Source organism: Carlito syrichta, unplaced genomic scaffold (genome assembly GCF_000164805.1).
Source record: "Carlito syrichta isolate Samal-C Ts95f unplaced genomic scaffold, Tarsius_syrichta-2.0.1 Scaffold288107, whole genome shotgun sequence".
NCBI lineage: Eukaryota > Metazoa > Chordata > Mammalia > Primates > Tarsiidae > Carlito > Carlito syrichta.
Genome location: NW_007232203.1, coordinates 183,414 through 198,283, shown reverse-complemented (window position 1 = coordinate 198,283; position 14,870 = coordinate 183,414). Strand labels below are relative to the sequence as shown.

The following is a 14,870-nucleotide window of genomic DNA, read 5'->3' as shown; positions in this document are numbered from 1 at the left end:
GCACCTAATGGCAACATGGAGGAAGTAGGGGTTGGGGACATAGAGAGACAGAGAGAGACAAACTAGAGGGTTATTGCAAAAGCCCAGGTGTGTAGATGTGAAGTTACCACATGATCCAGCAATTCTACTTCTAGGTATATACTCAAGAGAAATAAAAACATATGTCCAGGCATGAATAGCCCAAGTGTCCATGAACTGATGAATGGGAGAAAATGTAGTATATCTATTTAGTAATAAAAAATAATGAAGTACTGATACATGAAACAACATGGATAAACTCTGAAAACATTATGCTAAGTCACAAAAGACCATACAGTATGAAATTCCATTTTATGAAACATCCAGAAAAGGCAAATCTGCAGAGACAGAGAGTAGATCAGTGGTTGTTTAGGGCTGGGGGCTTGTGGTAGAGGCTGGGGTATGGTGATGACTAAAGGATGCAGGCTTGCTTTTTGAGGTGAGAAATGTCCCATAATTGACTGCAGGGGTGGTTGCCCATGTCTATGTGTATATGAAAAACCACTGTATTATATACTTTAAATGGGTGAATTGCATGGTATCTAATAATATCTCAATAAAGCTGTTATTTGCTTTTTAAAAAAAGTTGAGGTGTTCTTACTCTAGGCTGGAATTAGTAAGAATAAAGCATTGGGAAGAATAAAATAATTTTGAAGAGAGACTAAATCGAACTTGCTAAGGGGCTATGAAGGAGGGTAAAAGAGAGAGAACAATAATTTTAAAATAATTCCATTTTCCATCAGCTATCCCAGAAAGTAGTAATTTTTTCACTCATTTGCCTGTTCCCTAAAGATGTGTAGTTACAACAAGACTTGTTCAAGGATGATGAGCCAAGAGCGGACAGTTTGAATCTCTTTGGGCAACTAAACCCTGTGAATTTATTTGGGGACTTTGGCAAGAGAGCAGGCAACAAGGCACCTATGACACTCTTCCCTCCTTGACAAAAAAGCCCAGCTCTGTGAAGGTTGCACATGAGCAGCAAGTAAGGAGCTGCCCTCAGTGGCTAAACCAAGCTTAGACGTCACTCCGATACTGTTCCCACATTTAGGGTAAAAAATCCTAGATCATTTGAATGCATGGGCCTTTCTAGGACTTTAATTTTCAGTGTTCTGGATATTAATGGATATTAAGAAATGGCTATTAGTAATGGATATTAAGAAATGGCTTTTGCAAGAGCTTATCTCTTTTATGGGATGAGGGCCTAAAGTTGGTACCTAAGTGTAGAACCTAGGGAAACGCTTCTGATGAAATGAAAATAAGCTACAAAGATTATGCTTTCTAGAAAGTGTTGGGAACAATCCATAGTTTACCGCTTGCCCTCCCCATCTCCAGGTCAGACTTGAAGAATTCCTACTGGACTGGTCTTCTGGTTTCCATTGGCCGAAATGGCGGGGGAGGGTGGGAAATCTGTGTGTGGGGGTGAGTCTTATTTATCAGTCAAAGTCTAGAAATTGGCTAGAAAGAGGGATGTGAGGCATATAGGAGTAAAGTAAAATATGTTCAGTACCAGGCACTGAGATATGAATCAGGCAGACCATCAGTCCTCAAAGGAGCTCACCGGGGAAGGGAGGGTTTGTAACAGAAAGGTACATTGTGAATCTGCCAAAAGGCAGATTGTTACAAATGCTATAGCAGAGATACAAAGTACAATATGTGCAGACAAAGGACTCATTCAAGAGGCAGCTTTTGACCTTTAAAGGAGAGGAAGAGTTTTGAAGAGTATATGTTGTGTGGAGGGCAGAATCCATCCTAGGCGGAGAGAAAGGTGTGATGATAAGGAAGCAGAGGAGTGAGTTATGCTCAGAGCACAAGACATGCATGTCAGAAAAATGCTAAGTGGAAGATAGGGCACAGTGCATTTAAAACTTCAAAAAAACCCTTCTGGACACTGTTAATGAATAATCCACTAGAAGCATATTAAAGGAAAAACATTATCAATCAAAGATAACTGTGATATAGAGCATTCCATTTTATAGCCAATAAATATCAGGTTAGAGAAACATTTTTCTTGGGTTCTTGTTTCACTAAATCTAGCCCCCAGAAATTCCAGTTTGGGACACATAGGACCATTTTCATATTCATGACCCATTTAAAAAAAATCATGTATACTTTTTCCGCATTTGGCTTTCTCTTATTCAAGTGTCAGTTCTTTACTGAGCAACAAGATAATTGTTTTTGTTATGGCGGTCCTGGGCTAGAAAGATGCTCAGGGAAGCTTTATTTTGTAAACGTGAATGCAGGAACCATGTTTAAATGTCTTTGTATTCTCCATGGGGCCTAGCCTACCATCCTGCATATAGTAGACATCCAAATATTTATGAAAGGAAGAAAAACAGGTAGGCAGAAACCTAGTCTGATAACTTCAAGAGGTTGTGAATCTCAAGTTTCTGTCACTTCTGATATGACTACCAAAATAGCCATCACTGCCACAGTCTGTCTCTCATGGAACTTGCTAATCCCCCCTCCCCTAATTTCATCCTCCTCTTGTTCATCCTTTGAATGCTGCAGTGATCCATTTGATTTTGTTTACCCTATTGCCAACAGGTCACTCTCTTTGGGGACCAGCACTCAACAGATTTATCCCATCATTTACCAACAGAATTGTGTCTTCATTCAAAACCAGAGGCTATGATGAGGCATATTGGCCCTCACTCTTCTCTTGGCTTCTGTCATAGCAGAAGTGTTCAGCCCCGTGGCACAACACTCTCATCAGAAACTTTAGACATGCCACTATCAGGCCAATCACATCAGAATCTTAGACATGGGTCTCAGGAACCAGAATTTTACAAAGCTTCCCAGGTGATTCCAATGAATAGCCAAGGTTGAAACAATTGTATTAGAGAAGTGATTCTTAAACTTGAGTGGGCATCAGAGTTACCCACAGGCCTCCTTAAAACTCACATTGGTGGTCCCCACTCTAGAGATACTAATTCAGTAGATCTGGTGTAGGGTCCAATAATTTGCATTTCTAACATGTTCTCAGGTGATGCTGATGTGGCTGGTCCAAGGATCCCACTCTGAGAACCACTACATTTGTGGGAGCTGTATATAAAGCTGAAGTGAAATATCCTAATCAACAGATGCATCATGGTGGGTCTCCTCTACACATGAGACTTATGCCTAGCTAGTTCTGGTGTCCAGGCATGGAGACAAAATTGTCTTGTCCAAAATCACAGCCATTGAGATGGGATGGGGTAAAACAGAAGACAGACACTGTTTTTGTTTTTCTCTAGGCGTAAGGTTTGGCATGAACAGCAAAGAAAAATGAGGAACAAGGATAGTTCAACACCCATGATCCCAATGCAGAGAAGAATTCCCAACTGCTCCTCAATTGCTCAAGAATGGAAAACCACAGCTTACATCAAAGAAGGTGCCCGCATGCTCCAGGATAAGCTGGTTGGAATCAGGCTTGTTTTTACAGTAGGTGACATACATTTGAAATTTGTCTGCCTGAAAAAACAAAAACAAAGATAATAACAGATAAGCATCCATTAGTTGCTGCTTCCTGTCCTCTGCACTGAAGAGCCTGGCAAGGCCTGTACAGTTAAACCCCCAGAAATAGGTGCCTGGAAGTTCTGTGCTCATCGACCCATGGTCCTCTGACAGACACTGGGATGTTTTTCTTCTCCTATTGGCAAGTAGAGAAAGCTTGCTGAAAGTGAGCTCAGTGTAATACCAGTCTCTGCTAGAAAGAATTAGAAAAACCAACTCATATATCCTAAAGTATTCTGAAGTTGGACAGAATTTATTTAGAGATTACTCCCCCCCTTTCTGGGGTTACCCACAGTCATGCTCCTCATTTTGAAAAAGGACAGCATTTGCTTTAAATCCAAAAACAAAGAATGAAAATAAAGTATAATCTCAGAGGTGGTTCTGCTTGTACTCCAAATGTCTTTACTGGAGAGAGATTGGGGGGCATGTCAGGCAACTACACCTTCATCCCTAACGTCCCAGAAGCAACGGTGAGGGAAAAGAAAACAGAGTGACCCCTTGGGGCAGAGTCTGAACAATGGTTCCTAACCAGATTGTTACTTCAAGCCAAAACCCTTGTGGCTGGGCGAATGTCAAAAACCCTTTTTTACCGGGAAAGTTAAGACTCTCTAGGTTAGTGTTATACACCCTTTTTATTGGGAAAGGTATGTGTATTTTCCACCAAATACTTTTTCATTTGGTGAAATGCTACTCTTCATGTCTTTGGAAATCTGGGATGATGTTTTCTACTGAAAGAGAAGCCTAAACATGTGTTCATTACAGCAGGCTTCATTTATGCTAGTGCTGTTCTAAGTGCTTTATATATATTAACTCATTTGGTCCTCATGAGAAACCTACACAGAGAGTTCTGTTATTATCCCTAATTTACAGACAAGAAAACTGTGGCACAGATTGGTTAACAGACTTTAAATTCCCACAGTTAGCTGGCAGTAAATCTCAGGCAATCTGCCTTTAGGCTTCTTGGACTTAACCACTGCCTTTCAATACATCACATAACTCTTTCTACCCTTCATTCCTGTACTACACTCATATATTAAGATTATGAGACTTAAGAAAGTTGCTTTGGGATAATTCTTGGCAAAAGGGGAATACTTTATCCAATCACCAAAGGTTTTCTGAAACCAATTTTCAGGGTTATATACTACCTAGGAGGTTATCCATCATCCCTAAGAGATGATGACAAATCATACTTATGATTGATTATAAAGGAAATCCACAAATTGCATGAAACAGGATGAAAAAAAAATCCCTTTACTTAACAGACAATCTTGTTATTCTCTGTGTTGGCTGTGCAAGGGGCCATAAATTATTTATCAGCACTAATGTAAGCCATGCATTGGCTCAGGTTTTAAAAAGTAGAACATGGATCATAACAAAATAAGATGGTAGTCTGAGAGTATGCTTGAAAGCAAACCTGAAAAGAATGCTTGTCTGGGAGTCAGCTCTTGAGTTGTGCGACTGGCTGTGATATTTATTTCATGTCAGTGAACTTAGTCAACCTCCTACTTTATCTGAGATGTTCCCATCTTTAAAATCTAAATATAGACATAGTTCTGCCTATTCCATAGGGCTGTTGAGGGCATAAACCCTCATGAAGACATGCTGAAAGGTAATGAGCACCTTTTGAGTGGAAGTTATAGTCAGGTAATTATTAAACAGTAGAACTTCTGACCCTGGGGAAGGACTTCCATGTTTAGTTGCACTCTGTGTCCTAAGTGGACTTCCCTGGAGATCTTTGCATTCATATACTATACATGAGCCTGAGCTCAGAATAATGTGGAGTAGAGATCGTAATGAAGATGAATGCTTCAGTTTATCTAATTAGCACCTAATACATTCAGCCCATTTACTTGGCCCATGACAATGGCACCAAGAAAGAGGATGACTAGACACTCATCTTGCAGGTCATAACTGGGATGGATACCCAAGAGTCTTTTCTGATCTACTAAAGAAGAAAATGTGACCAATAATTAGGTGGCTCCCTAAGTTAATTCGAACTCCCTAATCCACATCTTGTAAAAATAACTAGTAGACTGAGCTGGTGTAGTTCCTTTACCAGGGGTGATAACCTTGTTCCACTCTCCTGATCTCAAAGTTTTAGGTAGTTCTTCTTAGAGAGCTCAAGATGGAGCTTGGACACACTACCTGAGAACTTTTCCCAAGAAGGTTCTGCTCCTCAGGGATGATCTGCTTCTCTCATACCTACTTATGGCCCCTCTCCTCAGTCCCTGGTTCTGTGTGACTGGCAGTGACACCAATCTTCAGGTCAGGTGCCAAAGAGTGGTGCCATATACCCTTTTGGGAGTGTGGACAAAGGGAGAAGAATTTCAGGTTGGTTACCCAGGTGACAAAGCAGTGTCCCACATCCTCAGGCAGCTGCTCGTACTTCTCCAACTCTTTGAGGAAGATGCTGCAAAGGGAGAGAAAGGCTGAATCAGACACCTCTGTACAGCTGACTCCCCTCAGAGGATTGTCTGAGTTCAATACAACTGTAAGCCTCAATTATTGACATATGGCTTCTCCACTGTCTAAGTGATACACAGTGAGGTGCAGTTGGAACTAATTTCACTAAAATGTATGTTAATTGATTCATTAGTGCTACTTAAAGCATTATTTTCTTCAGAGATTCACACTTGGGGTGAAAATAAATAATGAAATATTGCACTTAAATCAGCAACTATGAAAAAAATAAAAATATTTTTAACTTAAATCAGTAACTATGAATAAAATAAAAATATCATCCATGATCTCCACAGATAAAGTAGAAAAATATTTAATCCTGCATTGGCCTCTTTCTAATTCTTAGTCTTCTTCTTCCACCAGTAGCCAGTTTGAGCTAAAAACTGAGTTCAAGTTAATGCCTTACACTATCTTTAGGAAAGAAATTTCAATGGGGAAAACTATATATATTCCACATATTCACAATATATTCCAACGTGGAACTGAATTACTACTGAATTATTTGCCAATGTGAATATCTCTACCATGGCTCCTTCCTGTGTTAATAAGTAATAAAGAAATGATTCCACTGACTTCAGATTAATGTATTAATTGGTTTGGGTTCAGATAATATAAGTTTTTTCTTTCTTTCTTTTTTTTTTTTCAGTTGGAGTTGCACTCCTTCATCCAGGCTGGAGTATAGTGGCATGCATGCTCTCGGCCACCTCAGCATTGACCTTCTGGGCTCCAGCGATCCTTCTGCCTCAGTCTTCTGAGTAGCCGAAAGGACAGATGTGAGCTACCACACCTGACTATTTAAAAAAAATTTTTATTGTAGAGACGAGGTCTTGCCAAGTTGCCCAGGCTGGTCTCGAACCCACGGGCTCGGGCAATCCACTCGCCTTGGCCTCTCAAAGTGCTGGGATTACGGGCTGAGCCACCAAGCCTGGCCTGGATAATATAAGTTTTAACACGCCAGCTTTATTGAAGAGAATTTGATTTTTTAAAAACATCACACTATGTTTTTCAAATAAAAATAATTATGAGGCTTCGGGGACACATGCTGATGGAAGTGGGAAGTACTGTAATCTTTACACACAAATGTACTCATCTTTTAAAGAAATTGTATTTATTTAAAAATTTTATTTATTTTTACCTGTTCCTTCTTCTGAGGCATGTACCTATCTTTTGACTCAATAATTTTAGTTCTAGAAAATTTTCTGTAGTTTTATTGACACAATCAGATGGCATATATACATGCATGTATACAGTATGACACTGTTTATAATAGTAAAAAAATTCTGTAGAGAGCAGAGTATTTAAACTATGGTACATCCACAGAAGTGAAATCTATGTAATAATTTTAAAAAATGACAAAGCTTTCTGTTTTCAAATGGAAGAACTCCAGAACAAGCTAAGTGGAAAAAGCAAGGTGTGGAAGAATGTATATAATATACTACATTTGGTCTAAGTAGAAAATATATATACCTATTTTCAATTCAAGAAATGAATAAAAGTCATTGACATAGGAAACCAAGGGAAGGAGCACGGTGAAAGAATAGTGGGTGAGATTTCTTAATGTTTATTTTTCTACCTAATTTTGATTTTAAAATCATGTGAATGCATTTCCTTCAAAACTTATGTCAAAATATATAAAGCAGTTCTGCACCATTCCACTACTTAACTCTGCCCTAGGGAAAAAATTATTTTGATTTGATTTACTCAGCCTAGCTCCTATTGTCCACACATTTGGCAGTATCTTATATTTAATTGCATAAGTGGTTAAGGATATCATATACGTGTCACATATTTTCCTCCTTCAATGACATAGAAGTATGTTGTTTTGAGTTTTAAAAACACAGTGCAATTAAAAAATAGTTGACAAATTCTATTAGGAAAGCAAAAGTGCTGATAATGATTGGTGGGATTACAGATGACTTTTTCTTTGTCCATCTGTAATTTAAACTTTTCTACAATAAATGGGCATTGCTTTAGTAATAAGAAAAAAGTCACTTAAAAATTTTGGCAATAATTATCTTTCTCCTTAAATGTGTGAATTTTAAATACCCTGACCTAAATGGAGTAATTATAATGCAGTTTAGTTTTTAGAAATGCAAATAGTGCTCAAAATCAATGAACTGTCATATTTATTGCTACTTTTCAAAGGACTATAGGTGACACATCTAATTTAACATGTATTTAACATGACTTCTAAAATAGAAATAGGAAAAAGTACTATGTAAGGTTATAATTGAGGATCAAATTTAGCTCAAGGCCTAAAGGGAAACATATTTTTTTGTTACAAAAAGAAGCAATCTGGTTCATCATCATATATACATATACATGCACACACATAGGTACATATTCATAAATATGTATGTTTATATGTAAATATATTATTTTTTGATCTTTGGAATTGACTACTAAACTACGTTTATTATATGGTCCTTTATCCCAAGGAGCACTACATAATGGAATGTACAATGTCTTCAGAAGTAGTTTTTTTGGAAAGTGTTGAGGTGTTCTTTACACAGGCGTGGGCCACCATCTCTGGCTGCCCTTTCTCTTTTAAGGATAATCAAAGAAATAGTAAAACAACTTGAATCAGGCTGTCCTTTATATAGGATATAAAATTACATTCTTATTTCAGAAGTTACAAGGACACCCAGGATGACTTTCTCCTTTTCCTTGACTTATAACCCAAGGTCAGTTGGCCTGGTCACTTAAGGTCAAATTTAAACAAACAGTGGTAATTGTACCTACATAAATGATAATTGATCCAGATGAAGACAGGGCAAGCAATTTTATTAAAAATCCTACTAATTTAAATAGAGCAATCCCCTGACTCTTGTGATAGTTTGAAAGTTCTCAAAACACTTTAACCAGAATTAAATGCATAGCATATGATTTCCAGAAGTAATGACTTTCTGTAAAATGAAGCCATCACTAGCTCACCCTTCTATTCATCCCAGGTCTCTAGTTCCTTTCCTCTCACAAGTGAAAGAACCAGAGTTCACAACTGGTCACAGTTTGAAGGGGTGTTCCAAACCTTCACTTCCCTCCTCTTTAAATAACAAACTTGCAGGGTGCTTGTGAAGATTTAATAAGTCTATAGGTGAAAGAATCCAATCTAGGGCATGGCACACAGTAGGTACTAAATAAACAGTAATTCTTCAGGATCAGTGCTTCTCAATCTTAATAACACATATTCTCTGATAAATATACATATCTTCACCATTCCTGGAGACTTATACCCAGGGAGCTTTCTCCACCAAGTCCCCATTGAAAAATCTATAGCAGGCTACCTTCCCTTAAACCATATCCGGGGAAAATCTCGATTGGGTATTATACAAAAGTTGGATTCCAGGGTCACCTATCATTTAAATTTGGAAAATGCTGGGCTAAACTGGTTTCTTTACTGAAGGACTTCCCAAATCCTGTAATAAAATGAGGTAAACTGTAAACCTCTGAAGTAGGTCAATTTTGCAGTGCTTCTAAAACTTCTTTGTGAGTGTAACACTTTTGGGGGACGATCAGATTTTGCTTCAAGGAACAATCTTGGAAAACTCCAATTAGTAGCCCCGCACCTGCCTTTTCATTGCCCCCTGGGGTTATAATCTGAGTAACTGCACTCTTTAGAAAAGCTTCCTGAGTAATTCCCAGATATCCAGTCCACAGATTGCCATTTGAAGGCATCTGCCCTAGTTTCCAGCATGCTTCCAGATGGCAAATCCTACATTGGCTCTGTATGATTTAATTTGGAGAGAAAAAGCTAAGAATTAAAAAATGATTTAGCTTGTGCTAGGCATATTGATTCAAAACTTTGAGTACAATATTCACTACAATCTCAGTGTGACTGTTGAAGGTAAATGGCAATATTGAACTCTATTTTGCTTTTTAATTTGAAGCTCTTGATGATGTTATGTAAGTCTGCTCAATATCTTTCCACCTACTTCAAATGGACACAGTGAGCTTAAATTAAAGCACAACAACTCACAAGACTCTGCAAATGGTGGGTATTTAACCTTGGCTGTTCTACAGTGACAACTTGTCCCTCACTATACCAATAATTATCCACTGTAGACAAATGAGCAAAACAAGAGTTTGAATTTGGGGTTCTTTAAGAAATAAATACAACTTATATTACACAGTTACTTTATGAGGAAAATGCTTCCCTTTGGCTTGCACAGAATCCCAGGAAATGGGATTTCTCTAGAATTTCTTGATAGGAAACTTTCTAAGTTTTGGCTTTAAGTATTATGGGAATAGCACTATCCTAAAGGTACTCAAGTTATTGTGTTTTTCTCTCTGAATGCATCCTTCATTGAAGGACTGACAACTTTGCCTAGCAGACAGCCGTTTATATTTAGGGTGTACTCTGCATCTACAGGGGGATGTCTATTTGGTGACCTTGTGTGTGCATGTGCAAGTGTTTACTGGAATGCCACAGGTTGTGAGAAGGGGGAGAGGGTGCCATGGCAAGAGGAGAAAGAGGAGCATGCATTAAAAATTAAGCTGGAAATAGGGTGGGGGAAAAGATGTCAGGTTCACTTATTTGTGGTAAGTCCAGGACACTGTCTTCTTTTCAAAGCAGGGCTGGGTTACTGCTTCTTTCAAGTGGAGCTAGAGATTATTTCTGAAGACTCTTAACGATCAGACAGATTCAGAGCCTAGAATATAGGAGGCTATAAACTGCAGGGGCTAAGACAGCTGGTTAGCATACTGGGGCAGATATTAAACAAATGGAGGATTATACACACTCAGGGGAAGGTGCTGTATTATTCACGGAACAGTTCCAGCACAGTTTGTTCACCAAGGTGGAGCCATGAGAAACACTTGGTTTTGTCCCTTCATGTCACACCAGAAACTTTAGCCCAGGTTAGAGATGAAGGGGAAAGATATGCAGGGCTAGACTCCCATTCAGCACAACCCACCCTCAGCCTTTACCCTCAAGCAGTAAAATCTATTTTGCTGCATAGCTACCTGTTAACTAGGTCTTACCAATATTTCCTTATTTTATCTAACTTGTGAGATCAGACAAATAAACCTTACCTGCACAACTATACACCAAGTTTAATGTTAAAATGAAATAAATAAATAAGTTTAATGTTAAAATGAAATATTGGGCAACGCTTTCGGGTCCCCTTCCACTTTGGGAACTTTTCTGTCCTCTCAATAAATCCTATTTTCAAAAATAAAATAAAATAAAATAAAATATAAAAAGTTAATCTCACATTTAATGTTACTCATCTCCTTAAGGTTTAACAACTAGGAATGGGTGCTAAGAAGTGAGTATAAAACCAAAATTAACATGACCTTGGCATGTCCAAATCAAATACTCAGACTTTGCCTTGCTTTGGGTGTTCCCCAATATCTATAATCAGCCCCAATGTTGACAGTTTACTGAAAACACAAACAAACAACAAGACCACAGCTACATTTGCATGGGGCACCTCTGGTGGCTTGTGAGGCCTGTAGATATTACTCATAGTGTGGATTCAGGACTCCCCCAAAATCACAACAGATCTCTATCCTCTTATTTCCTTAACATTTGACCATTAAGAAAATTGATGCTGGGTGTGGTAGCTCACGCCTGTAATCCCAGTACTTTGGGAGGCTGAGGCAAGAGGATTGACTGAGTTCAGGGGGTCAAGACCAGCCTGGGCAACTTGGCAAGACCTCGTCTCTACAATATACCAAACAATTAGTTGGGCATGGTAGCATGTTCCTGTAGTTTCAGCTACTTGTAAGGCTGAGGTGGAAGGATTGCCTGAGCCTAGCAGGTTGATACTGGGGTAGCCGTGAGCATGCCACTGCACTCCAGCCTGGGTGACAGTAAGACCCTGACTCAAAAACAAAACAAAACAAAACAAAAACCAACCAAAAACCTGCAGGTCACAAACCTCTGTAAACTCGTTTCTGTAAGGCAGGGGATTAGAACTAGATTATTGTTAAGCATTTCTTCCAGGCTTTTCCAGCTAGTAATTCTGTGCTTTTTTGCAAATGGGATACAACTAGTATCAAAGGCATTGGGAGATGAAGCCTAGAAAGCCTGTGCATTTTAAGCAAGGTCTATGTGTTGGGAAGGGGTAGGAGAGGCAAAGGAGGAGGAAAAGGCAGCAGCAGTGGGCAGGGTGGCCCTGTCCCTGGGGCCCTGAGCTGCACATCCTTTTGCTCACCACCTGGTGGAGCCAGTGCCTTTCTGTGCGATTTTACAAGCCCTTAAACACCCATTGTGTTTAAGGGCTTGTAAAATCAATTTATGGGTGGCAACTAGCATTAAGGAGAGAGGGAGAGAGGGAAAGAGACAGGGAGGAGGAGGGAGAGGGGGAGGAGGAGGGAGAGGCAGAGGGAGAGGCAGAGGCAGAGGGAGAGAGATCACAGTGTATCACACACAGTGAGGGTGTTGTTTTGCAAAATGTTAATTTCCCTGTTATATATAGTGTATAAGCATGTGTATATGAGGACGCAATGTACAAGCTTTTTCTTTGGTTCATGATAAAAAAAAAAGTTGGAAAAATACCACCTTGCTCATTCCCCTGCCTGCATTAGGACGGTAGCCCCAGGGAGGTGCAGGACTTTATCCATCTATTTCCCTCTCCTCATCCCCTCCCCCTCCTCTAGAGCCCCCGCCTTAGACCTACCTACTTATCCACCCACCCACTCACTCTTCCCCCACTATTACCCACCTCCCTTTCTCGCTCTTCCCACCTTCCCATCTCTTCCTTGCCCCTTATTACCCGCCCCCTTACTGTTCTCTTTCACTTATCCTCTGTCCGTGTATTTTAACCCATTTTCCCAACTCACTCTGTCTCTCTCCTCCTTTCCTTTGTGTTCCCCCATCCTGTTCCTGACTTGCACTGCCTCTATCTACCACCTCTCCCACCCTCCACCCCCATCTCATAGACACAGATGTGAGGGAATACAACCTGACTGGGTCTGTGATAGCAGGACCTCTACCCATGCTCCTCGACCCAGGGTTGAGTCCCACTCACAAACTGCTCCCCATTGTCTCTCCCAGGTTCCCTGCTGGGCTTCACCATTCTCCTCCCAGATGGGAAATTTGTTCAAACTCTACTTCATTATCAAGGAAGCCATCTCTGCTGTAAAAATCCCACTCATCAATTAAAATTTATATCAAACACCCCATCTCCATGAGGCCTTTTCTACTGCTTCTACTGAGGCTATTTTCTTTGCTCCTTTGAATTGTACTTGTTGCCCCTCCACTACCTTATCACAGATAAGTACATCATTCTCAGAACTCAGAGGGCAGAGCATGGGTTTGATCACTGGATACCAGCTTCATCTCCAAACTAGCACAAGTCTGGCCCAAAGGAGGAATTCTGGGAAGATGACAGAAATGTGGCTGTTGTTCAGTCCCTCACCAGGGTACCTCCCCCTCCCCTTTGTTGACTTCACCCCTTCTGCTCACCTCCAATGCTCCTGGCCAGTGCTCCCAGCTTAGTCCCACACAGCTCTGGCCCTGTCTCCCCAGTCTTGGGCAGGAACACAAGGCTGGGAGTACAGTGGCTAGTGGCCAGGGCCAAATCTATTAGCTTCCGGCCAGGCCTAGAGGGAGGGAGGGTGCAGAGGGAATATTTAGCCTTGGTTGTTGGTCTCCAATCCTTGCTGAAAACAGATCTCAGGTAATTATTGTAGGGGTGTGGCAACAGAATGACATATCTGTGGGAGAAATAGGTAGAAATGTTTGTCACATTTGGGGGTCCACATGGGAATTGGTTAGCTGTAGATTAAACCAGCCAGATTTGGCAGCTACAATTGATGGGCTATGGAGTAGGGGAAGGGAAGAGAGCACTGAAGTGGGAGACCATCCCTGGAATCTAACATCTGGTCTTTAAGATCTGGAGGTGAGGGGTGGGCACACATTGGGCAAGTCATTGGTTCCTCTCTGGGCCTGCCTCCTTATCTGCGAATGGAGAAGGTTGTACTTGATAGTTGAGAGGACCCTCTGACCCCTGGCAGTAGAGGTTTTATTAAAATGCTATTGCTCAGACTCATGTACGATCCTATCTCCGAATAACTGAAAAGTAAGAAGTAAAATTCAGATTAAACTGCAGGCAATGAACATTTGAACAAACAACTGTCTTTACCAAAGCTGCGAATCTAACAGTCAAGGCAAGCTGAAGACAGATTATTTTCTTGAATTACAAGTTGTAGGCTAGGCAAAGGTGAGGAGACTGCATTAACAAAACCATCACTGTTGGCGGGATCTATTTATGGAAAACACTCTGATATCTGAGTGCTCCAGGAATGCTCAGCAAAACACAACAGAAATGGGTCTAAGTCTTGTGTAGATAAGTAAATCTCATAACGCATAAAGAGATGGAGTACAAAATGAAGAGAGTGGAGGGCAAAGCTAAGTTATTCTACTTCAACCTCCGGTTTGTGCTAAAACTACTGCCTGTAGGTATTAAATTCTACATATTGAATCGTTCTTTAAAGTTTTGGAACTTGGAAATTTCTCTATTCAATACCTATGAGGACCAAGTTCTTTGAGACAGATTACACACACACACAGAGAGAGAGAGAGAGAGAGAGAGAGAGAAAGCAAGAGAGAAAAAACTAATCCTGGCTGCCATTTTTCAAAGTGACACTGTTTAGACAGATCAATACTATCTAGCTGAGATATGCAACCTATTCACCATATAACCCTTGGTCTAGGTACTAATTTCCTAGTGACTTAGGTAATTAGGTTAATTAGTAGTACGTAGTGTCGATCTTAATCCTTCTCTCTTTCAATCTCCCAATATTCCTCCCTTCCTCCCATACTCTCTTTCTGGAGTACACTAGAAATGAGAGGAGTATGTTTATCTGTTAGATAGTACTTAATTGCAAATTCAGAAACATACATCAATAGAGGTTAAAAAGAATCCTTTTTTTTCACGTTAAGAAGTGTTATT

General features: G+C 40.1%; 1 protein-coding gene across 2 annotated transcripts in view; it reads right to left on the bottom strand.

The window, feature by feature from the left end:
* Positions 1–14,870, bottom strand: part of LOC103255420 (kalirin) — a 234,685-nt gene that overhangs the window by 38,640 nt on the left and 181,175 nt on the right. For both annotated transcript variants that reach the window (XM_021710102.1, XM_021710103.1), the window contains exons 21-22: positions 5,851–5,920; positions 3,379–3,468 (exon numbers count right to left, since the gene is read on the bottom strand). In XM_021710102.1, coding sequence (XP_021565777.1) covers positions 3,379–3,468; positions 5,851–5,920 — 160 coding nt within the window. The remainder of the gene's footprint in view (positions 1–3,378; positions 3,469–5,850; positions 5,921–14,870) is intronic.